The sequence below is a fragment of the Aythya fuligula genome, chromosome 10 (genome assembly GCF_009819795.1).
Source record: "Aythya fuligula isolate bAytFul2 chromosome 10, bAytFul2.pri, whole genome shotgun sequence".
Taxonomy (NCBI): domain Eukaryota; kingdom Metazoa; phylum Chordata; class Aves; order Anseriformes; family Anatidae; genus Aythya; species Aythya fuligula.
Window position 1 is genome coordinate 11,892,309 of NC_045568.1, and position 24,096 is coordinate 11,916,404.

The 24,096-nt window shown below is 40.7% G+C and overlaps 2 protein-coding genes across 3 annotated transcripts; one reads left to right on the forward strand and one right to left on the reverse strand.

The window, feature by feature from the left end:
• The first annotated feature begins 217 nt into the window (after positions 1–217).
• On the forward strand, positions 218–11,731 carry TMEM43 (transmembrane protein 43). The gene is made up of 12 exons (XM_032194342.1): positions 218–309; positions 870–1,019; positions 2,041–2,175; positions 2,918–3,012; positions 3,782–3,831; positions 5,255–5,324; positions 6,222–6,292; positions 6,445–6,566; positions 7,174–7,248; positions 7,330–7,431; positions 8,948–9,065; positions 10,030–11,731. Exons 1-12 carry the CDS (start codon positions 298–300, stop codon positions 10,230–10,232), a joined length of 1,203 nt encoding a protein of 400 aa, XP_032050233.1. The 5' UTR covers positions 218–297; the 3' UTR covers positions 10,233–11,731.
• An 866-nt stretch (positions 11,732–12,597) lies between these two features.
• XPC (XPC complex subunit, DNA damage recognition and repair factor) lies at positions 12,598–24,078 on the reverse strand. 2 transcript variants are annotated; one of them, XM_032194397.1, is made up of 16 exons: positions 23,946–24,078; positions 23,370–23,568; positions 22,315–22,439; positions 21,302–21,425; positions 21,121–21,205; positions 20,471–20,628; positions 20,148–20,268; positions 19,184–19,273; positions 17,762–18,697; positions 17,134–17,294; positions 16,832–16,913; positions 16,270–16,404; positions 15,591–15,760; positions 15,168–15,261; positions 14,538–14,627; positions 12,598–13,878 (listed from the first exon to the last, which is right to left on the reverse strand). In XM_032194397.1, the coding sequence occupies exons 1-16, from the start codon at positions 24,055–24,057 to the stop codon at positions 13,666–13,668; spliced, it is 2,895 nt and encodes a 964-aa protein (XP_032050288.1). In that variant the 5' UTR covers positions 24,058–24,078; the 3' UTR covers positions 12,598–13,665. The 2 variants fall into 2 exon arrangements, with proteins under 2 accessions (XP_032050288.1, XP_032050289.1); XM_032194398.1 differs by lacking the exons at positions 12,598–13,878; positions 14,538–14,627 and having other exon boundaries at positions 15,242–15,293.
• Positions 24,079–24,096: the final 18 nt, after the last annotated feature.

The following is a 24,096-nucleotide window of genomic DNA, read 5'->3' on the forward strand; positions in this document are numbered from 1 at the left end:
GCTCCCGCCTCCGGAAGCGGCCACCCGCCGCTGAGGCGTCCCCTCGCCGCGGCGGGAACGGAGCGGCCAATCCAGGCAGGACTACATCTCCCAAAGTGCTTCGCGTGAATAGGGGGGACACCATTTTCTTGCACGCTGGGAACTACACATCCCGGCGTGCACCGCGCTGGGGGGGCTGAGGCGAGGCGTGAGGCGCGAGGCGGGGTCGGGCTGAGGCGGGGTCGGGCGGAGCGCGGTGCTCGCGGCGGTTCCTGCGGCTCATCCCGGGGCGCTGCCAGCTGAGGGAACGGCCTCAAGATGTCGAGGAACGTAAGTTTGGCCCTGCCGCCGCCCCTTCTCGCTCTGTGAGGCTCCTTCGGCTCCCCCGGCGTGGTTCTCGGCCGGCCCCTGCAGCCCCCACTCCGCAGGGGGTGTAACCGCCGCTGTCAGCCTTTAGCGCCGCGCCAGAGGATGGCGATGCCAGATTTGCGTTGATAGCCTTCTTTGGTGCCCGGGCAGCTTTTATTTTAAAGTATGCTGGCGCTGGTCACTGGCGAAGTAAAGCGTGAGGTGTTATTTATAGCCGTGTTGTAGCTGGCGTGGAATCTGGGAGCATTACTCAATTTCTCATCGCCCGAGCGAGGGGCGTGGGCACCGGGTTGGGAGCGCTGGGACAGAGCTAAGGAGGCCTGAAGGGATGGGCTGAACAGCTCTTAGAGCAACTGTTTTTTCTATCAGGCTGGAGTTTGTTTGTAGTGGGCAAGTTTAGGCCCAAAGCAAGAGGCACTACTTTGCAGAGTAGCAGGTTTAACAAAGCTACAAAACTCATTTTGGAACAGAACGCCTTCCCCTTTCACACTGACACTGCATTTTTGGTTTATCTCCAACAGTTCTCTGACACAGGCAGCAAAAAAGAACATGTTAAAATCACAAGTGAGGCCAAACCGGGGTTCCTGGAGAGGCTCAGCGAGACCTCTGGAGGCATGTTGATGGGACTTGTGACGTTTCTTCTGTCTTTCTACCTTCTTTTTACCAACGAAGTAAGTGAAGTACTGTCAGTGTTTATACACAGCTTTAGCATGTCATAGCCGAGTTGACATTCAACTGTTTTGGCATGTATAGACTCGCTGAAATTTTCATGCTAAAGTTTTAATACTGCATCCATGAAAAGAGAGTAATATGTCTGGAGAGTCTGGTGCTTATGCTTGAGATGTAACAGAAGAGTGAAATCACAGGGCCACAAATGTTTTTTCTATAGAACAGTGTGACAGAGATGTAGGATGTGTGTGGTGGGAGGTAAGATCCAAAACCTTTGAGGTGGTGGGGAAACAGCCTATATATAGTGTTATTGAAAGAGGCTCGTATGAGACAGTCACATTCCATTCATCTCTCTTATTGAGCTAACACAGGGTCCTCATTTCTAGTGCTGTTACAATTTCATTAAAGGAATTCATATTCCATGTTGCAAAAGTGAAGGTGTTAATTATTCTCAGTGTTACTTTGTCTTAGTTTTATGTTTAAAAAGTAATTAAAGTAAATAAGGAATTCTTATACCCTACCCTTGCAAACATGCATGAGTTTGGCAGTTTTGAAGTGAGGTATGAGACCTTCACCTAGGTGAATTTTCACCTAACACTTTCTTTTGTACCTCTACAAGAGGAAAAGGAACTACTGCCAGTTCCAGTGACTGTGCAGGAAAAAAGTAGTCAAGTAGTTGTACAGGCCTTTGGAAAAAGGATTATAACTAGCATAATTTTTGCAGTCATTCAAGAACAATAAGGTAAGAGGTAAAGAGCAATAATTTTAGACCTTTGTAATAATAAACTATGTGTGTTTGTGTAGTTAAGTCAGTGTTAATTGTCCTGCTGCATGGGTAAGAAGTATTGCACCAAACTGTCAGATGCGGAGAAAGAGAGTGAAGGATTGCAAGCTGAGAGCTTGCCTTGAGTCTGAATGTAGAAGTCCCAAGGGTCTGCAAATTGCTTGTCTGCTAACCTTTTTCACAAAATACTGCAATATCGTTGTTTCTCTACAACTTGATTTTGTTTTTCTTGATTACAGGGACGAGCTTTGAGGACAGCCAAATCTCTTGATGAGGGACTTTCTCTTGTGATCCCTCTTGATAACATTCACAGTGTGTCTCAGCAGAATGAGGGGAGACTAGTACACTTAGCTGGCGCTCTGAGCACATCAAAGGTAAATACAAACAGTATCCTGAAGATAGGAGAATTTCAAGCTTGGAGGGAAGAAATTTTGCTGCCAATTAAAACTGTTTGCTATCCATGCAGAAAACAAGTAGCTTCTCTCCGCTTCTGTAAGAACTACGTGCTACCATCCAAGCTATAGTTCTTGGCCAAAATCAGGGAGGTGCTGCACAGCACCAGTCTTCATTCTCCCAAGCAACATGCTGTGTTTACCCTTCCACTAACTTGAAGGATAATTTCAGTTTCCTTTTGTGTAAGGAAGCTGCTGTACATTCATGGCATTGTAAAGTGTTTATGCTTTTACAGTACAGATGGGATGGAGATGCAACCTCTTGTGTTTAAGGTATTTAATTCAGTTGTGAAGTTGTTAAAGATTTTTGAATGAAAGAGGCTGTGTGGTGGGAAGGCAGCACTGATGTATTGTGTTGCTCCTTTGGCCATGCAGAAGTAACAAACTGGAGGAGCTTTGATCCTCTATTTCATCTTCTGGGACTTTTTGCACGTTGTTGCTTTGTTTAGAAGTATTGAAATTGAATGAAGTATTGAAAATGTATTGAAATAAGTTTTCTTTCAATTCATGTTTTCTAAATAATGAACTTTACCTTTGCTCTAGCAAAGTAATAAAAGTGTAGTAGTAATATAGTAATAAAAGCAATCAGTAATAAAAGTATAGTGTTTGAATTTGTGAGGAACAGCATTTATACTGACTTGTTTTTTCTTTATTTTTGACATAGCCTTTGTTTGATCCCAGCTATGGGCTGACAATCCATGCTGTCAAGCTTAAGCGCACAGTGGAAATGTACCAGTGGGTAGAATATGAAGAATCTAGGTGAGTGAAAGAAACTTTTAAAAGTTGTTAAGACAACATCTTCGTAAACAGGATCCCATTAACAAATACTCCTTTTCTTTCCCCGCTCACAAAGCCAAAAAAAAAAACCCACCTACCAACTAACCACACAACAGAACTCTGTCAGGAGAGGTCTGGAATTCTTGGGGTGTTTTATGGAGTCACTTTAATTTCCTTAGAGATGTCAGGTTTTGTGGATGGCTGATGTTGCAGAATTTACATCCGATAAAATCAAAGATGTTTATAAAATGTTTCCACTTCCTGATTTAGTATAGTTTGTATGGGGTTTCTTGACCTCTGTGCTGTAGCTGTGGCTTTTTGTTTTCATTATTGTTGTTCTGTGCTGGGCCTCTTCAGAAACCACTGATTTTTGGTCATACGTGTTTTCAACAAAGTTCAAAAATCTTTAACAATTTATGGAAAAAATATAAAACACTCCTGTTTTTCCCAAAGGCACAGTTGATTGCTACCCTTTCTAACGTTCCTAAAGCTTCTCTGATATATTAATGTTCTTTCTGACTGTTAGGAATTCCCTAGTTCCATCCCCATAATATTCCCTCTCTGCTAGTTGTTTAGCCAAATAAGTATTGTTTTCCCTGAATATTTGGTCCTGTTTTTTTTTTTTGTTTGTTTGTTTTTTTAAATAAAACTTTATAATCCTTTTATTCCCCCATGATTACTAAACCTTTCCTTCTGTTCTTTAAAACTTGAGCATAGACCATGAAGCCAATTCTTTTATCTTTCTTTGCAGGGAGTATGAAGAAAATGGTGAGATTAAGAAAGAAACAAAGTATACATACAGTAAGTTGATTAACAGAAAGTCCCTTTTATGCTCTTAACTTTGGATTTTCATGTGTGTGTATTCTGATTTTGTTGTAAAACCTTTATTTTTTTCACTAGAAAAGAAAGCTATTTGAAAAAATAGCAAAAATTCTATTTCCTAAGGAAATGGCAGGGCCTCTCGAAGTAACTGAGGGGAAATGATACGTGCTGTGAGCAAGCAACTTCTAAGTCTTGTCTTGGAAATCCCAGGGGTTGGAAGCGCATCCAGGGATAGTGTGCTCCCATGATAGGATCCATAGGGCCCTCAGTGATGGGAGACGGGCAGAGCTGGGAGCCCAGTGTGTTGAAAGCTACTTCTGAGATTGCTCTTCCAAAGTGCTGTAATTGGGCGTATGTCAGGTGTGAGCAGAAGCAAACAGACAGGGAAGAACGGCGTAGCTCCAGTCTCTAAAGGCAAAATGTTGAGAGTCTGTTTATTAGGTGTTGATACTAGCTAATGAAAACCACCACCACCTTCTGATGTGTGCTGTAGCTTTTGCCAAGTATTTTTTTGGTAGGAGCAGAAGTGGGAGGATCATTCTGATCTACCCAGTGGCAAAAAAATTGAGTCATTGTGTATCTGGAGATGAGTCTCTCTGCTTCATTTATTCCCAGTTAAAGCGCATGGGTACGTAACGTGGGTGTGTGGTTTCTGGGTGTGATCACAAAAATTTCCCAGCTCACTGTAGCATGGGGCTCTGCAGCATGGAGATCTATAAGGAGCAAAGTTAGGTGGGTGTGAGCTATCAAAAATGGCAATTTAAAAACAAAACAAAAACGAACAAAAACTGTGCTCTCAAGATTGTTGGATTCTGTCCAGTAAAAGTTGGTATTTTTCTAGATGTGGTGGGTTGTCCTTGTCTGGCAGCCAAGGGCCTACATAACTGATCGCTCGTTTACCCTGCAGCCAGATTTGGCTAAAAAGAAATCTGCTCTGGGGATGTGGGGAGCCTGCTGTAGCCCAAATGAAGGCAGTGTTAGGCATTTTTGACAGTGGCAGCTACAGATTCCATCTTTATCTTGTTTGACTGCGCTGAAATCTGCTAGTTCCAGCAGAGCTCACAGCCTCTCCTTGCAAAACCAGTTTGATCCTAAAATGTGGAGCCAGTGCTCAAAGTCTGATCAGGGAAGATGCCAACAGCAAAGCTCCCACTGAGTGAAGATGAGTTACAGTTTTATCTCTAAAATCCTCTTCTCTAAGCCCTTCCATTTATTGCTAATATGTTAGGAGGCTAGATTTAAGTATCATTACAGACTATCACATTTTGTCTCTTGATGTAAAAAGTATTACTGTGAGTGTAATTATGTAATTTAGAACTGATTGATTGAGAGGTGTCTGCAGTAACTAAGATCTGAGTGGCAATTCTTCCTGTCTTATCAATCTTCATATCGTTTTCTTCAGATACTGAATGGAAATCTGAAGTTGTGAACAGCAGGAATTTTGATCGAGAAATTGGACACAAAAACCCAAGGTAATTTATCACCTAGCACAGTCCCTCTAGATTCTGTCAATGTATGCGATCAAAGATGAGAGCTCTGCACCTAATCTTCATGGCACAGCAAAGTAGATGGAAAGTGTTTGCCTCTTCCTATTGGAGAGAATTTAATCATAGATAAATAGCAGTTTAAAGCTGCCTGGTGGAAGCAGCATTATGCTACTCATTAGCCATGGCTGGATATCCAGGCTATTACTTTACCTCTGGACCATATGGTCTCCATGTGGGAGAACTTGAGTGGGTTTCTGTCTGACTTTTATTGTCCTTTAGTGTAGTCTATTGCTAGTTCTTTCTTCTACCACAAATTGAGTGAGAATAGCTGTCATCCCATGAGCTTGCCATACCACTTGCATGCTGTTCTTCTAAGCTAGCATGTATGAGCTCAGGCATATTTGTGGCAATTGCCTCTATATAATCAGTTTTGTATTTCTCTCATCTGCAACATTTTAATTACACTGCAGTGTGCCGTTTTTAATGCTAAGTTTTAACTTGTCATTCTTAGAGCACCTGCTAAGTTCCTTAGGAAGCAGGGTACCATGTGGCAAAAAAAAAAAAAAAAAAAAGTGTAAGTGACAAATACAGCCAAAGGGATAGGAGAACCAGGATTTGAATAAAACTTAGAACTCTGCCTAACCTCCAGAGCTTTGTTTTGGCCCTATGGGCACATCCAAATAAACTGCCCTTTATTTGGAAATACTGCGTTAGGAAGAAAAATGAAGACATACATGTTTTTAATTATAAATCCCAAGTAAATAGACCTGTTTAGATGAGAATGGAAAAAGGAAGCATAGATGACATACCTGCTTTGTCTCTTGTCCCCATGCACACTGTTCATAATTCTGGAACTAATCAGGAACTCTTTCTGTTCTCCAGTGCCATGGCTGTGGAGTCTTTCACTGCAGTTTCTCCTAATGTCCAGGTTGGAAGCTTTGTCCTTTCCAAAGGTAAGAATTGCTTTGTACTGACTTCGTGTCTTCTGTTAGCAGCAGACTTCAGTTCTTCCTAAAGTGGCAGTCATTTCAAATGAAGCCAGGAAGCCACCCTGCAAACTGGCTGTTAGACACCTGACCTGAGCTTGTTTCTTTATTCTGCTTAGGTCTTGTGGATAAGATTGATGACTTCAAGCAGTTGAGCTTGTCAAACCTTGAGGATCCACATGCTGATGTTACTCGGGGAGGAGATTATTTTTACCACAGCGAGAACCCCAGGCGTCCAGAAGTAAGATGAGAAAAAAACTAAAGCAGAAATTGCTATAATGTGAAAAAGAAAGCTGGGGTATGTCCAATTTCTGTTTCAACATGTAGAAAGTGGGGTACAGAGTACCACATAGGGCAATACTGTTAGTATAGTCCTTCAGCGAGAGTGATCGTCATGAAGGAAGCTTCTGATTCTGCTCGCATCTTCTCTTTTTGTTTGCTTGCTTGTTTTTTGTCTATCATGCTTTTAGATAGAATGACATGGGATGGTGTTGGGAGGTAGGTTCAACCTGTGCCTTGCTGTACTGAACTGAGTACAAAGAATGTGCTGCCTGCCTTCCTCTGAAAAAAGATGAAATGACAAGGGATGAACATAGGATCTCTTTGGTGTTAATGTGTTCATGCAGCTAAAACAGAGGGGATATTGCAAAGCTGTGTTTGAGCAATCACATTTTGGTCTCAAAAAAGTGCAGCTTAGAATTTCTACAGGATATCCTCTGGCTTGACATAAATGCTTAAGAAAAGTGACGATACAGAAAGAGCGTTCCGATGCGCAGTTGTCTTCTCTGTGATTCTCCTTTGTAATGAAATCTTTCTCTGTTGATTTGAAATATTCTCCTTATTTGTAGGTGGGAGACCTTCGTGTCTCATTCTTCTATGCAGGTCTGAGTGGAGATGACCCCCATTTGGGCTCAGCTGATAAGGTGGGTCTTCAGCTGCTTGAGAATTTTTCAAATTCTGTCCCTAACTCAGTAACCAGTAAAATTATTTCTCTTTCTTCCAAGGTGACTGTGATTGCTCGCCAGAAAGGTGACCAACTTGTTCCATATCACACCAAGTCTGGAGTTGTCCTGCAGATTCTCTACCCTGGGGATCTGTCCGTGGAGGTAAGATACCACAGTGTACAAGTGAAGGGTTAAAATTGCCGATGGTACTGCAGAAGCAGCAGTGGAATAAGCTCTCATTCTCCCGCAGGCCTGTTCTAGAGGAAGAGATAGCTGATGTAAACATTGGCTTTTCTCCATGCTTTATCTAGGGCAAAGCATTACAGCCCATGTTTGCCTTCCTGCTTTCTGCATGTTCTTTGTGTTGCAGCAAAATGCTGTGCTTCACCTGCTAGCAGTATATAATTTGACTGTAGTTATTCCTACTTCTTTTTCCATTTTAAGAAGAAGCTGTAGCTAAACTGTAGTTTAAACAAAAAAAAAAAAAACAACCCCTTGTAATGGTGCTGAACATCATTTGCTCTAAGGACTGTTCCTGTGCCTTCTCATTTTGCATTTTATTTTTTCCTTGGTAGCTTCTCACTTACACACACACAAACACATGCTTTTGAAAAGGTCATATGCAAAAACAGTAAAAATCAGGCTTTAATTAAATAAACCGTAGGAGCTATCCTCTCTTCAGCCTCTCTAAACAGGGAGTTTAGGCTTGCTTGAAATGTTTATTGCTGTTCTGGCTGAGAAAGAACCTTCAGGCAGTGCATAATGCTCCAATAAATCCTGCATGCTCCAGCAATTTGGTGATTCATTTACTACTTTTAGTAGGTTGGTTTCCATTAATGATTGCTTTATGCCCTGCCGCAAAAATCCCAGATGTCAGGAATTTACAGGAGCTTCCAAAAGCAGTTAAAGTGTTTGTTTTGAGTTGAAAGAGTAGCAGTAGAATCAGCTCTCTGCTGCGAGCTCTGAATCTTCATTAAGTAGAATTTTAATTCCCTGGAAACAAACTCACTAAAAATGAATAAGTTCTAAAGTATTTGTACATACAAGTAGTCAATCAGTCATACGTGTGTCTTTTCCTATGAGTGTTGTATTATTTCTTAGCCATCTGCATGTGTAGGTTTCACTATGGAGGGAGAAGGGGCACAGAATCCATTTTGAAAAAATCTTGCTTGGAATTCTTGCAAATAGATGTTTTGCTTTGCTTGGTGAAATATACACATCTTTTATCTTTTCTTCTCAGCATACTATTTTTTTTTCTTTCATGCACTTTTCCTTCATTGCCTTTTCTCTCTTCCTGCAAAGATACCGAAACTAAATCTTTCATGTTACATGTACTTACTTGTGCTCTGTTTTTCACAGTAATGTTCAGTGTATCCATTTGCACCAAAGTGTGTGTGCACTCTCTCTCTCTTTGGTTATAGAGAGTATCAGAGGGTGCTTAATCGAGCTATCTTAAATTGGAAAAGTAGAGGCTTCCCTTGTGCTGCGCTTTGAAATCTCTTGTAGTGTGCTGGGGTACTACAGCCACAAAAAAAGCCGTAAAGAATGAACTGCAACATATCTTCTGTGGGAGAACTTGTACCTCTAAAATACTCCGACTTGTTCAGAATGCACTGGAAAGAGTTGGATCAGAAAAGAAGTTGAGAAACAGGCTGCATGTAATGGCATTTGTTTTCAGGAGGTGTTTCAGAAAGAGCACGAGAGTAACACCATGAAGACTTGGGCCCTCCGTGCAGCTGGCTGGCTGGCAATGTTTGTAGGCATCAACCTAATGACCCGAATTGTTTACACTTTGGGTAAGTTTGTGACAGAAAACTAAAATGACTTAGAAATAGGATCATAATCCACAGAGCATCGTCTCTTGCTCAGATGTGTAATTAATTTGGAGGCCAGGAACAATCTTGTTTGATCTTAGATTGGATTCAGTGTGAAAGTCCCTGTAAACAAGTGAGGATAAACAGAATCCCAGCACCAGATGGATGCTTTGTGAAAATAAATAAATAAACAGGTATCTCTCTGCCAGTCTCAGAAGATCCCAGCCTAGTGCTTACCAAAATTAGAAGCCAAAGCACAAGCTGGGCTGGTTCTTTCAAGTCTTGCTGTGGCTGCTGCAATCCAGTTACTTTCTACACCCATATACAGGTGGTCTCCCACCAAGTCTTAATTAGTAGTTTTATAATAACTTGTCTTTAGTTATTCTATGCTACTGTGAGCACAGCAAAGAAGTTTTGGTTTCTTCCTTTTAACTTAGAAGAATGTTGGAATAAACGCTCACTGAACAGGAGAACGGTGCCTCAAACTTGCATAAACTTCAGACATCAAAGCTATCATTTGCTTTGATAATCTTTGATACTCCTTTTTATTTATTTACTTATCCATATGCATACAGCTGAAAGCTTTATTTTTGCCAGAAATTCCTATTTTGCTTGCATGTTATATCCGTTGCCTTAGACTTGGTTCATAGCTGCAAGGTTATTTGTCTATGCTGCCTCTTGAGCGTTGGACAAGACTTCAGAGTTAATTTTGCATGATTTCCTGTCTGAAGAGATGAGGACACCATTGTCTTAGATGGCTAGCTGTTGCTTATTTATCAAATGCCTGGAGGATACTCTGCTGAAATGCCTCATCCAGTGCCCTTGGTAATAATTTGAGTCTTCCTTTTGATCGCAATTGTTTATGTGTGGATCCTAAGAATGAATAAGAGTTGTTTGTAAACGATAATCTTGTCAACTACTTTATCTCATTTAATTCTTCCTGCAGTGGACTGGTTTCCTGTTGTGAGAGATCTGGTTAACATTGGATTAAAAGCTTTTGCCTTCTGCGTAGCCAGTTCATTGTCACTCTTGACCATCTCCGTTGGCTGGCTCTTCTACCGCCCTCTCTGGGCTTTGCTGATTGGATTGCTCTCTGTAGTTCCAATCGTGGTTGCAAAATCCCGTGTTCCACCAAAGAAGCATCAGTGAGAAAGAAGCTCTCATGTTCTGCACTGAATCCAGGCTAGAAACTCTTCAAGTGCATTTCTGTTCCAGTTACTGCAGCATGCTTACAGCACATCGGGGTTCAGCAGCGTGCACCAGCAGCTGGGGAGGGCCATTCATAAATGTATTATCTATGGAAAAGATGACTGTAGCATGCTATTTGTAGGAAGTCAGTGATACTGACTTCAGGAAAAAAGTATTTTGGAGCATCTGTATTCATTCTAAGTCAGAGAAAAAGCAGATTATCTTTCACCATTTATTAATTCCCCCTGAACTGGCAAATCCTTACCAACAAGTGTATTACCACTGTGTGTATTATGGAGAAAGTGCCAGCTTCATCACATGGACTGGGATCTGAAATCCTTAGGAAATACGTGTTCATACCTATCTCTGACAATCCATCCCTCTGCTACCTTTTCTGATTTGTACAGTCATGTGCTCTTCTTTGGCTAATGTATTTGGAAGTGCATTGTTAAAGGAAAAACAACTTTGACAATATATTTTTGTAAAATATATTCTTTTGGACTCAGTATTTTTAAAGTTAACTTGAAGTCTTGAGTGTCCAGGTTAGCCGTGCTCTAAGACAGGGAAGATTTGCCAGAAAGCAGTGATTTTCCTCAACTTCTTTTAAAAATCTCTGAAGCTGTTCTCAGTTAAACACCCAAAATGGTAGTGTTACATAAAAACTTCAAATTGCACTTCTTTAAGGGGATACTCAGAGATCACTCACCTTTCACTTTAAAAATAAAACCTGCTGCCTTGAAACAAAACTGATTAATAATCAAATATATATTCGTCATAATATTTGGTGTGTTTTGCAATACATACTGTTTTGTTTCTTGAATTTCATTTAGCAAGGACAATGAAAATGCTCCATGAAATTAAGTCATGAAAACATTTCTGCCTGATTAGCTTTCATAGACTTAGTAGCTTAAACGTTGCGCTATCGCTGTATCATAAGAACACTTTTCTTGTAGAGTTGTGATGCTTACAGGTTCCTGTTGTAACTAGTACTTGAGACTGTATTCCCCATACCAAAAGAATTTAACTTGAATATACGTTGAAGCAAACGTTTCCTATAAATGGTACTAAAATAGAGATCTGATTTATAAATCACAACCATTTTGAGTAGGAATTACGTTATTAGCCTTAATTATTTTATTTTTTCTGGTATTTAATGCTGTTAATTCAATCTCCTGTCCCTGAAAGCAGTGGTAGCGAGTGGAACATTATAGGAAGTGCACGTAGTCTCATGCGTGTAGCTGACATGTGTTGGTGATCCTGGGCAGTCTGTATCTGCTGCCCTCTGACTTTTACTGCATCTAATGAGAAATTGCACTTTGCTGGGGAGAAAAACAAACGCTGGACTGCTGTTTTACTGATGATGCAGGAAGCTAACCAGTATTACTATATTAGAAACAAAGATACAATTTTCTACAGAAGTGCTGAGCTTTTGTACGTTTAATAAAATACAATTTTCAGAAGATTGGTCTGCGGGCTTCTTTTTTTGTTACCTTTAAGCATGGCACACCTTGTGTCCAGGTACATGGAAGATTAGTTTGTGGCTTCTAGGCGAGCTAGTTTTTTACTGTTGGTGAAGATGAGTGTTCAACTGGGTTTTGTATAACCTGCAACTATTTCCCCATCTTGGGAAAACTCTTTCATTTTTTTGCATGCTTAGTTTAGGAGCTGGCTCCCTTTGCAGCCAAGTAGCATCCTGCCTTCTGCAGTCATTTTGTCTCTCTTTCCCTGCTGACTGTATGTAGCGACTACTCACAACTTCTTGTATTTAAGTATCCCGAATTAAGAAGTGCTGAGTCACATTGATACAAGTGATATCAGCTCTCAGTTTAAGCAGATGAAAAATTACTAATGCCAGGTGGAGCTGGACTTCAATCCTTGCATTCAAAGCACTTGTCTCAGGGCGTACCCTCCTCCATACCCACACAATGATTAACGCAAAACACACTATCAGCTTGAGTCCACTGCAGTGTTAATACTTTATGCAAGACAGAGACTTTTTCGTGAAGTCTTATGTACAGGTTATACCTACTCACCAAACCTACAACTCATGTTTTTGTTTGTTTTAGTACTCAGTAGCAAAAACTAAAACTCAAAATGAGTATTGCAGTTCTGCAATATCCTGGGACCTGATGTGTGATGTTTAGAAATAGCTCTCTTAACAATGCTTTTTGTCTCACGTTAGAATCCTTTCAGGTAAAACAGCTGCTGCCAGAAGAGAGGAATAAAAGACAGCATTAGTCTGTTTTAATACTTTATTTTATTCTACAAATACAGTACAAAAATAGATTTTTTAGAAACATAATTAAATGAAAAACATTTTCTTGCATTTTGAAGTCTTCCTCTGTAACAGCATCCAGCAATAAGTAGACCATATTTTTCTCTTTAAAAATATAGACTGTCAGTTTAATGTGGTTTTAAAGATACTGCAAAATACAGATCAGTGTTTCTGTTTCTAAACTGCAGGAAAAGCTTGTATAGATTTAACATTCCTCTCAACGGTTTTTAAGAGCTTAAGTACTAGATAACATTTTAGAAAACCTCCCTGGTTTCACTGAATTTCTTTTCTGACAACACTGCCAGATTTACACATTTTTTTTCCAGAACAATACCAAACAGTCTTGATAAAACAAAACTGAAACACGTATACGTTTTAAATGACTTAAGATGACACATTTAACCTTAAGTTTGAAACAAGGACAGGGCTTCTTCCTTCTAATGCACAAGATTTCTGAAAGTAAAGGAAGGCTGAAGACCATAGGCTAAAAAGCCAAAGCTGAGTTTTCACAAAAGGCACATGTGTTCTTCAGAAAGTAAATTTTTGGATTCCTCTAAATCTTGATTGCATGTTTCATGACACCTTAGAGGAAGTATTTCCCCCTCTGTGATGATGAGACAGACGGTGAGACTAGAACTCTACCTCACTACTGATTTGGATAAAGTATGAACTGAAAGTACTGAAGAGGACATTAGCAGTGTCTTGGCCAGCTCACCACAGACTGTTAAACAGCAGCTGCATGTTTTAGTTCTGGACAAGTAGGAAAAATGGAAAGGAGAAAAATGGGAAGAGATAGTGCTAATGAAATGCCTCAGAAAATGGATTTATTACAGTGCTAAGTGATGCTAAGTGATATTTACAAAAGAGAACAAAAAGAGACCAACTTCATTTAGAGATCTTAGAAGGTCCAACTCTGCATCTGCTTCTCCTAGGTTCAAGGATAAAGGGATGAACTTAATCATCCACAACAGCAAAAGATATTCCTGATGCAGAATTAGGTTGGTCCCTGATAGCTCAGAAACACAAGTGCACAGAAGAAGATCTTAACTGGCATAGGATACATTTGATGTGACAGTTATGTTCTTGCATCTGGAAATGGTAAAGAAATGCTTGTTTTGATCACAGTTTCTCAAAAGGAAACAACTGTGCTGCCTCTCCCTTTTTTTCTCGCTTGCTCTTTTTGGTTGTCTGCTCTTCCTTCTGCTTCTCTACCTGGCGATTTTGGGGCCAAGAAATTGCCACATCCCGTCCTGCAGTTCCTGAACTTGGACCTCCTTCTTCATCAGAGGAGAATCCAGCTCCTTTCTCTGTCTCAGGTGCAGATGACTCAGTCTAAACAAAAAAAAAAAAAGGCCATGAAAATGGAAAAGGAAGCTCTAGGAATCACTTGTAACTAAAAAGGTTCATTTTCTGTCACAGTAGCTCTCAATGACATTACAAAAGTTGGCTGTTCTTGTCTGGGCTTCTCACCCAAAGCAGTGTGTTTCTATTTCTGAACGTCAAGCATTCTTCCAACTCAAGCAGGTGTTTTAGGTCACAGAAGAATAAAAATTAACCATCTTTAAAAAGATCATGCTTTTCACCTTTCGCAACAGGGAAAGGATTAAGAACTAATATCTGAGTTCATACAAAAGAGCAGCCCACTGACATTCTAATAGCTACATACTTGGCTTAGAGGAAGAAATTTAGGAAAGGGGTATATCAAAACAGAAGAGTAATATAAAAATAAAAGTGCTTTGTTAAACAGTAGTCTCTTGTAAAATAATACTTAATCTTTCATGGCTGTTTCATGACTGTTGGATTTTTGGCGTAGATTTTTTTTAACTAGTTGTTAGTCAAATATTAACAGGAAAGAGAAAGATTTTTGAGCGATTACATTCTGAAGTTCTACACTCTACTGCTGGAAAAATAACACATTGGAAATACTGGAAGAAAATCTCTCCGTAGAGAAATATCTTCCTGAAAAAGAATATAGCAGAAATGCAGAATACCTTGATGGAATAGCGTTGCTTCAGTCTCTCTCTGATAAGAAGTCCTTTTGTCAGCAACTTCCAATTCCCCAGAGCTCTCTTCTCACGCTTCTGTGTGGTATTAACATTGAAAAGAAAAAGAATCACTATTTCAAGTTCCAATGTGTTTACATTGACAGAAAATATAAGTTTGAAGACTTTAAGTGGCAGTTAAAAAAAAAAACACACACAAACCACCAACTTAAATGCATCACATTAAAAGATTATAGGCTGGTAGGATTCTTAGGAGTATGATGTATTGGTGTCCGCTTATCTGCTAAGCGTATTAATTACTGTCACTTTCTGATATGTGCACTCACTGTGTAAAATACACTGGAGCCTCTTCAAAAAGTTTAACCTCATACATGTATTCTTCACATTTCCCAGGAGCCATGGAAAACTGTTCCAAAGATTTCACTATTTCAGATAAAACTACACCCTTGTATTGCTTCCCATTGCAGTACAGACAGCAAGCCCCAAATAAGGCATTTGGGGGATGCCATTAGCCTCTTACCATCATAGAGCTGTGTCCACTGCTTACATAGCCGACCTTTTATTGTCCACAGCTTAAATTAAATTTAACAGTAAGGAGGCTGCAAAAATAGTTCTCACCTCCTTCTCCTTCTTTTCTATTTCTGCTTGTTCATTCTCCCAGGCAGCAATGAGCACCTCTTTATATTCTTCACAAACAACGTAGCCATCAGTACTAGGAAGGAGAACAGAATCCTCTGTCAGCTACTAGAAGAAAAAAAAAAAAGGGAGCAAATGCCTGCTGACCCAGCCAAACTAAAAGTTGATGAATACTGACAGAACTGACTAAGCTGTCTCATAGGATCTGTGTGTGTAATTCGTCAGCTATCCTCCGCACACAAGTGCAGACCCTTTAAGCATATAAAGTCACTTCTGCTTGCCAGGGACATTAACTCTACTACCACAGCTAGCACAAAAGAGGAGGACATGTCCTCCTTAGCACAGGGGATACTGCTTCTGCAGAAAATCGAAATCCCTCAGCTGCAGCAAAGCACCTTTACGTACACTGGGTGCGAGTAGCCACCATGAAAATCAAATCCTGTGATTGCTTGAGCACAGTCAATGTCCAGCTTCCGTGCCAATCTGTTCAGGTTGGGGAGTCTGAGCTGCACACAGCCAACGGGTAACATGGATGGCAAGAAGAGATAGACGTTTCCATACTCATTCCGAGGAACCTGTTATTGCAGAATTAAAGAGAAATGACACTCCTGCCCTCTGGAGAGAGGCGAAAATCCCCGCTGCAATTCAAGGTCTCTCCTCTATTTCTGGCCTTCTACATTCATAGTACCATATTCATATTCACATATCATATTCACATGAAAAGGCTCAAGTCTATATTTTAGCTGCATGGTTATCTCCTAGTTATGTTCTCCAACCAGGCCTTGTTACTCTGGCTGTAATGCACAGAATTAGCAAAACAAAGATGGGGTAGGTAAGTTGGATCAACTGAATTAGAAAGTCAGCTGCCTTTCATTACTCAGCATTACTTGGACTCAGGAACAAAAGGCCTCAATAAAACTTTCACCATTTCTCTCTTGGGTACAGTTACCTCAGAACACTAAACCTCAGTTCAGATGTTACTGACTGATCTCACCTTACAACTCACATATAACTTCTGGAAAAATAAAGCCCACAGCTTCATACAAAACAATTCTTTTAACACCAACACTGCCCTCCTGGCTACCTTTCCATCCACTGCTATAGGTGGCTGGTACTCCTCTGTTTGCCAGCGACCAAACAGTGCCAGGTCCTCTTTGTCCCGGTTTGCAGGCTCTGCAAGGCGTGCCTTCCTTGCCTGGTTGGAATATCCCTTCACCATCTGTGCAAAGACAGAGATCAAACTTGTAACACCACAAAAACAAGCTGCCAGTGATTTCAGACTTTCCTGGGACAAAAGAGGCATCAGAAAGAAATGCCTATTTCCTGTCTTCAGTATCTACTGCTTATAATGATAACTCATGCCTCCTGTATGGTACAGGGAGCTAGATTCCCAAGTTTAAATGGAAGAGGATGAAAAGGGTGCAGTTCTGCTAGACACCCTTGGAGTGGGAAGAACAGACAGCTGGGATTTGGGTAGATTGTATGCCCAGTAAGTGGACAGATGCGTGGTGCTGCTACAACATGCAAGCAAGTAGGAAATCTACATCTGCCAACAGAAAGAAGACAAAAACAAAATAAACCAAACCAAAACAAAACTTCAACTTCAGAGGGCAGACATTGCGCAGGAGGAAGCCAAACTCTCTTACCTTGTAAGGTACTTCTCCAATCCTCACTACTCGAGCCTGCTTTAGCCAAGTGTCCTTGGAGTGGAGCGTGTGTACACAATCTCTTAAAAGGTCCGAAGAAAACATTTCTATTAGAGACTTTCAAACCTTTACTCACATGCTAGAAATGGTAAAAAAGCTGTATCTAACTGGTATGCAAATGCTGTCTGAATTGCTAAATCTCACACCCTATCCATGCATGTGGCCTGAGACTGTTGTTGATGCCACTGTGGTCTTAACACCAATTAACTCTTTAATTTGTTACAGAGACACACTCCACTCACCTGGAGTAGACAGCCTCTCCCCTGCAGTACCCTAGGATAGCAGCTGACTCAGGATAGATTGCCTGATACTTCAAGAGATGCCTCTTTAGTGCATAAAGAGGGTGGTTCTTGTACTCTCCAATTGCTGTTGGTAGAGGTTGATCTTGAAGCTTAACTTGAAACTGTAGGAATTACGCAAAAGAGAGTGATTTTGCAGCTCTCTTGTATTAAACATTTAAGAAAATAGTAATCATTATAGTCTGTATCAAAGGAAAAAAACACCAGGAATTTTATCAGGTGAACCAATGTACCAAAGCACTCTTGTTGCACACAGACACTTAGATGTGCACCCAGATCTATGTATCCTAAAGACTCTCTCCAAGAAGGGTAATGCTAGTCTGTACAGAAACTCATGCTGGTATGTTTTCAGAATGAGCTGTCCAATACTTTTGCTATCTGTATTTCTCTTAACAGCCTCTATCTGACTATTATTTGAATCGTATCATTGTATATTCTACTTAAAACAAAAATATTTCAAGTTCAATAGAAACTTCCTCATGGAACTGTTACTAATGATTTTTACGTGAATGAGAATCCAAGGACTGAACTCATGGTATTAAAAGTCCTGAAAAAAATGATCATCATTTACCTCCTTTTCCTCCTTCTCGTCTCTTTCCACAAAGGGACTTCTATATGGCTGCAGCGTGTCCTCCCACCACTCAGGGTCCACACGGTTCTTCCTCGTTGTGGTCATCCACACTGGGTCATATCTTTGTGTCACGTCCTTGACGCTCCCATCGTTGTCAAATCCCACAACGTAGTAAAGTGGCTTTGTGGAATATCTGAAGCACTGCTGGGGCTGACCAACACTGCCATGAACGCAGTCCACACACACCCACTTGTTCTCACGCTCAAGGTAAACCTCTAGCCACTGGTCTGTGCCAACGACTTTCCTTACCAGCTGCTGCCCATCATCCTCATCACTAGAAATGATTTTGTTCCTCTTTCTCGATGCATGAGGCAATGCTGGAGCCATGCTTTTGGCTGGTCTGGGCTCAACTCCAGAACAATTTTTGGATTGCTTTGATTCTGAAGTCTCAGTTTTGGGGCTTTTGATAGACGTTAGCTTTGATTTCTGGGAGCCCAATGACCTTCTCTGTTTTTTAGATACAGTTACGAAATCCTCATCAGAGAGATCACTCTCCTCCTCTGAAACCTCAAAGTCTGAAACACTGCCCTCATCACTTCCACTCTCTTCTTTGTAACACACTTTGGAGGCCACTCGTCTCCTGCGATCGTTCTTGGGCTTGACGGGCACATCTTTTTCCCCTAAACCACTCTCCTCATTACCAATTTCCTTCTGCTCCTGGCTGCCTGAAGTCAGCTTCGACTTGTGTGTCCTTTTGGTCCGAGCAGTTCTGGGTTTCTCTGGCTCCTTGTTGTCTTCTTCACTCCCTGAGGATTTCTCATCCTTCTTGGCTTTTTTGCAGGGACATTTTTTTGCCACAGCTTTGGGTGTTGTGCCAGAGCTTTCCCGCCCTTCAGAGGTACTGCTGAGTGACTGCCTCTTGGATGAGCCTTTTCCCTGCAAGAAAGAGGCTAGGTCACTTTTACCATAGCTAACAAAAAGCAGGGGAAAAAAAAAAAAAAAAAAAAAGAAGATAACACTGAGATCAGCATGAGGTAAATAAAGACCAAAGGCATGGTCAATTTGCATATCTTAGGGACTTGAAAACTTCAGGCAGGTGGATGAAGAGAGATGTACTCCAGCAGCATTTCCTGTCTAAGTTTTTAAAAATATTCAGTTCATCAACTGAAAAATGAGAGAACATAAAAAATACTGTGCTTAAACATACAAAATAAGAGTTTTTTGTTTGGTTGGTTTTGTTTTTAGAAAGGATAAATCTAAAACTTAAGGGTTTGCGTCTCCTGTAGGACAGACAGAAGAACACTATTACCATCCTGGTTCATGCAGTAAGTGATTCACTTCAAGCTGCAACAGCCAGGCAGCTTTTGCACTCCTTTTGGGGAGTGACTGATTAGAGAATTCTACAAACCCTATGAAAATTACCTTTGCTGTTGTCTCCTTGAGAGGAACAGGCTGAAGAGACAGCACAAGGCGACACAGTAGTTGTAATGCTCGGAGAATAATTAAAAATATCTGCAAAAGGAAAAACAAAGCGTGTTTAACCTTTTTTTAAGGTACATGAAAAAAATCTCAAAACTCTTTGACAGCTCACAAACCATTTTCATTCCTAGCTTTTACCCAGCACTGTAGACACTGACAAAGACATGCAGGTAGCTCAGCTGCTATAGTATCAAAGCACTGCACAGTTGTCTTTGGCTCTTATTTATGGTACAACAGTGACAGAGGCACTGCTGTGAACTCACAGATAAAGACCCAAGAGGCTAAATGACCCATCCTGCTGGAGCACATGGTGAGTCACCATAGTCCCATCTACTGTATCAGCCTCTTGTTCTTGAGGCAAACTGAGTAAGATGACTCTAAATTCTCCTTCCCAAATGTGGCCGAGGCCAACAACATACCATAAGCTGAACCCAGCAGAAATACCAGCTATTCAGAAAATGGCATTACAGTCACAATTCAGTGCTAACAGCTGTGACCCAGCACCTGCTTTCCTGCATGGGACTTCTAAGTGCCTAAGCCAGGCTTGCTTTGTCTTTACCTCCTGTCCCAGGAAGTGGCATCTCTATTTACAGAACAGGGATGCAAAGACCACAACAACTGCTTTGTGACACAGAAGCTACAACATCCAATTTATCAGCAACAAGGCAAAGCTGCAAGCCACACGTCTGCAAAGCAGCAGCTCTTTCAGTTCTTTCTTAGTCACAGTTCATACTGAGGAACTTAATCACAGAAGAACTCCAGACAAAAATAAAACAGAAAGAAAAAAGCAGGGAATACACTAAATCACCAACTTGTTTTCTCCAAATTCACCCCTCAAACACCACCTTGTTTGCAATGATCTAGCATCCAAATTCAGCAACCAACCCTGCAGTTCCCAGTCACTTACATGAACCAACTCTTCATCGTCTCGTGCAGCATAGATGGCAAAGCGCCTCTCCAAGGTTGACTGAAGGGGCTCTCCTTTTTCAATGGAGAGCTCATCATTGACAGTGAAGGTTCCAATAAACCTGAAATGTTGAGACACCTACTTATTATCTACCATTGTGAGTATATTCTTACACTTCATAGTTCATCCTTTCCTTCTTCACAAAGAACAGCCTCTCACTCTTGTATTTAAAATTACTGAAAATTTTTAATTACATTTACCCCTCTCCCTGAACCCTTATTCTACATTCTGTATGACAGCAGGACTAGCAGAGAGCATTTTACCATTTCACGAAGTTGGAAAGGTAGAGAATGTCCACTTGGCCTGCAGACACTTTTGTGAAGTGTGTGGGGATGATGGACAGACCAATGGCATGAAGATCTGGCTGGCTGCAGATCCTGTTCCTATAGAAACCATTCGCTAATAAACACAAGAGGTGAACCTGAGAGAAGAAAGTTTCTATAGTGAGTTCAAACAAGGTTTTCTTTGCTGGAACTACTGTCCATGGTTAAAAATGAGGATACCTCTACTGCTCCTTTTGACAGAGACAGGCAGCTACAAATAAGATGGGCACAGGACTGTCATCTAATCACCATCATAATAGAGAAAAGCCTTGAAGTTCCTGTCAGTGCCTCCTGCTCACTTGACTGACAGTTTACATGAATAGAATGAACAGATACACACAATGGGGAAACACACCCCCTACTCACATCTCTTTTCACTTGGAAATTTACTAACACAGTCATGGATGTTTCTAACTTACAGTTCAAGAGAAGTCCAGTGAGCATCTGTCTGGACTACAGCCTTTTATTTTTTCTCTTGTAGCCATGACCCCAAATTATTTTGATCAAAAATTACTTTCTTCCTCATTACAGACCAGTTCAGAGATTTTACATTCATTTTTTCCTCTGCCAGGTTTCTTTGTGACCAATACCTTATGCGTGTCCTCACGAACCTCCTTGCTGAAACGTTTCATCATTCTCCGAAGATAGGTCTCAAACTCAGATTTCCTTTTTTCTCTGCATAAGATTACGGAAGAAATGGATGTTGTAGTTTTCTATGGATCTGCCTTTCTAGATTCATGAGATGCGCTCCACTGCCTTCCCTGTTCTTACCTTCTCTCTCTTTTCTTACGTTGTTCTGGCGTTTCAATCTCTATCTCAACCGGATTGCTTGGCAGCGCCACTGAGGAATGAACAGCAGCTTCTTCTAACTTATCTGTGACAGGTTCCTGGAGTTCTAGAAAACCAAACCAAAACAAAACATTACTAAAAATACGCAAATGTGGAATATTTGCCATAGGAAGGACTGACAATGGGTAAAAACCCACCCACTCCTCCTCATGTGTTCAAACAACCTACAAAGAGAATGTCCCCAGTAATTATCAGTTCCTGGATCTTCTGTAACACAGTGTCTACTCAGCTTTTTCTAGTAACTGGGGGATGATAGTCAACTGCCACTGAGGAATCAGCTCAGCACAGTCTAATGACAAGTGACTGCAACAAGCAAATTTAATCATGAGAAAGCTGAATGAAGCAGATACCACCCAAAGAGTACTTGTACTGAAACAAACAAACAAACAAACAAAACAACAACAACAACAACAACAACAACAAAAACACAACTGACTTCACTTTAGAAGGCATAAATCTATAGCAGCAAATTATGAAGATTATGATCATCATGATTCTTACAGGTTGTTGGTAGAAACCTCACTGAACAGCTCAGTTGATTGCACCTCCATTTTTCTTTACAAGGAAGTCAAGAGTTTTGAATGTTCAGACCAATTCATTCTTTGCTTCTCTCAGTATTAAACAATGCTAATAGCTAAGAAAGTGCTATACATGGTAGCATAACCCTAACAAACACCAAAAAATTGTCAAATTCAAAGCTTTACCTTGAAGTCAGTTGTCTGTTTTTTTCCTACTTTGGAATCATTCTAGAAGTATTGTGAGATATGACCTTTTAATATAGAACATACATGGAACCTGGCACATGGAATATACTCAGTACACTTAGAGTATGTATTTACCTGAATCCAAATGGGAAATGGCTCAAAAATCAAATTACAAAAAGACCCATTGTGTACAAGAATATTTACTGCTTGGAACAAACATGCAATTGTTACCTTCCACATCCTCCCATTCATCTTCACTTTCATCATCGTCATCAGTATTGTCTTCATCCATCTCCTTTTTAACAGAAGATTCTCTCTTCAACTTTGTCTCCTTCTGAGGGGGCTTCAGTGAATCACTATTAAAATTACCAAAATGGTTTTAGCATCACAAAGTTCAGGTGCTTGTTTATTTAAAAAAATATATAGAAAGAAAATATTTAAAATGGGGAAATATATGAAGCATGACCTCTACATCTGTAACAACAGATGCAAAGGTTTTGAATATTTGACACGTAAACCACAGATGTCGTCTCAGAAAAGCAAGCAATCTTTGCCATAAATAACCACAGGTTCATTGGGCAACATTTTTTCAGTGCAAACTTAAATCTTAGTTCTTCAAGGTTGTTTAGGAAAAAAGATGCTTGAACCTAAAAAAAAGGTCCCATCCTTTTTAACAGCTTGTATAAATGAGTTCTTGGAGAATTTGTTCATTGAATAATTTGTCCTTACCAAACCTTCACAGAGTACTGGGATTGGAACCGTTTCTGTCTCACTATGCTAATACCAAAGGATCTGGTTGGCCAGTGAAGTGAGACCAGTTTCATTTCTTCTTATTGATACATTCCCTATAGAAATCACGGCAAAACCATACTAATGTTGTATTTGGATTCCTAAAAAACACAGAGGAATTATATGTTTAAAAGTTTCTGCTCATCATTCTACACCCTAATCTCAGGGTCATATTTCTATTCGTGCTAGATTCCATAAAACCTCCCTCACCCTATGTAAAAAATAGAATAAAATAACATCATATATTGAAACCATTGTTTTGAAAAGGCTCAGATATTTGCTTCCCATATAGACGGTCTTCCTCAAGACTGATTCTGCAATCAGACAGTATGTCTGTTAAAGTGTGTGGCACAAATGAACTAAACTGGACTTCTAGCCTAAAGCAATCTACTCACGTGCATATTTGCAGTAAAAGACCCTAAAAAAAATATAAACAATCAACAACCAGAAACAGAGAGCCCCTCTATACTCTAATGATGAATAATAAGTAAACTTACCTGCAGGTTTGCTCTTTACTGTGATTTCCTTTATTTTCTGTGATTTTTTTATTTTCTTTTGCTAGCAATTTTACCCCTTTTTGTTTTGAAGGTTTATTTGCTGACTTGGAAACTCCAGGATCAGAGTCTTCTTTCTTCTTCGTAGCTGGAACTTTGGGTTTGCTCTTCTTTATACTGGGCTTCTTCTCTTCAAAATCATCTGCATCGGATAGAAGACAAGAAGCTATGTCAAAGGATCAAATCTCACCTCCGTAGCAATCAGAAAAAAATACCTCCACAGACTTCGTTAGAAGCAAATTATCCACTAGTTACATAAGAAAGCAAACGCTCAACATGAAGAGCACATCATCGTTTTGTAGGAAACAGGCAAGAACTGCACAACAGCTCCAGGAACGCACTCATCACAACGCAGTGAACAAGAAGTACACAGAGATCCCTGCGGTCCTACCAGTGGGGTCAGTTAAAAACAAGCCCCCTGGTCATCCAAGCAGCTTCTCCCCCCTCCAGTCCCACACAACGGCCCCTGTCCCTCCTCGCAGCCCCAGGTCCTGGCGATGGCCGCCCGCTCGCACCCACCTGCCTCCTCCTCCTCCTCTTCCTTCTCCTTCTTCACCTCATCCCGCGGCCCCCCGGGGCGTTTCTTGCTGGCGGTCGCCGCTGGGATGGAGGCTTTGCGTTTCCTCGCCATGGCGCTACAGCGGCCGCGGACACCCGGCCCCCTTGTCTG

What these genes read in the sequence shown, in the direction of transcription:
- TMEM43 (XM_032194342.1), top strand. An exon ending in GTAGAATATGAAGAATCTAG is followed by an intron (nt 3,013 to 3,781) that starts GTGAGTGAAAGA and finishes CTTTCTTTGCAG; the next exon opens with GGAGTATGAAGAAAATGGTG. An exon ending in CCGAATTGTTTACACTTTGG is followed by an intron (nt 9,066 to 10,029) that starts GTAAGTTTGTGA and finishes TTCTTCCTGCAG; the next exon opens with TGGACTGGTTTCCTGTTGTG.
- XPC (XM_032194397.1), bottom strand. Translation starts at nt 24,057, where the DNA reads ATGGCGAGGAAACGCAAAGCCTCCATCCCAGCGGCGACCGCCAGCAAG. An exon ending in CTTTCCAACTTCGTGAAATG is followed by an intron (nt 20,269 to 20,470) that starts GTAAAATGCTCT and finishes TCAACATTTCAG; the next exon opens with GTTTATTGGAACCTTCACTG. An exon ending in TCAAGGAGACAACAGCAAAG is followed by an intron (nt 18,698 to 19,183) that starts GTAATTTTCATA and finishes TCTTTCTTGCAG; the next exon opens with GGAAAAGGCTCATCCAAGAG.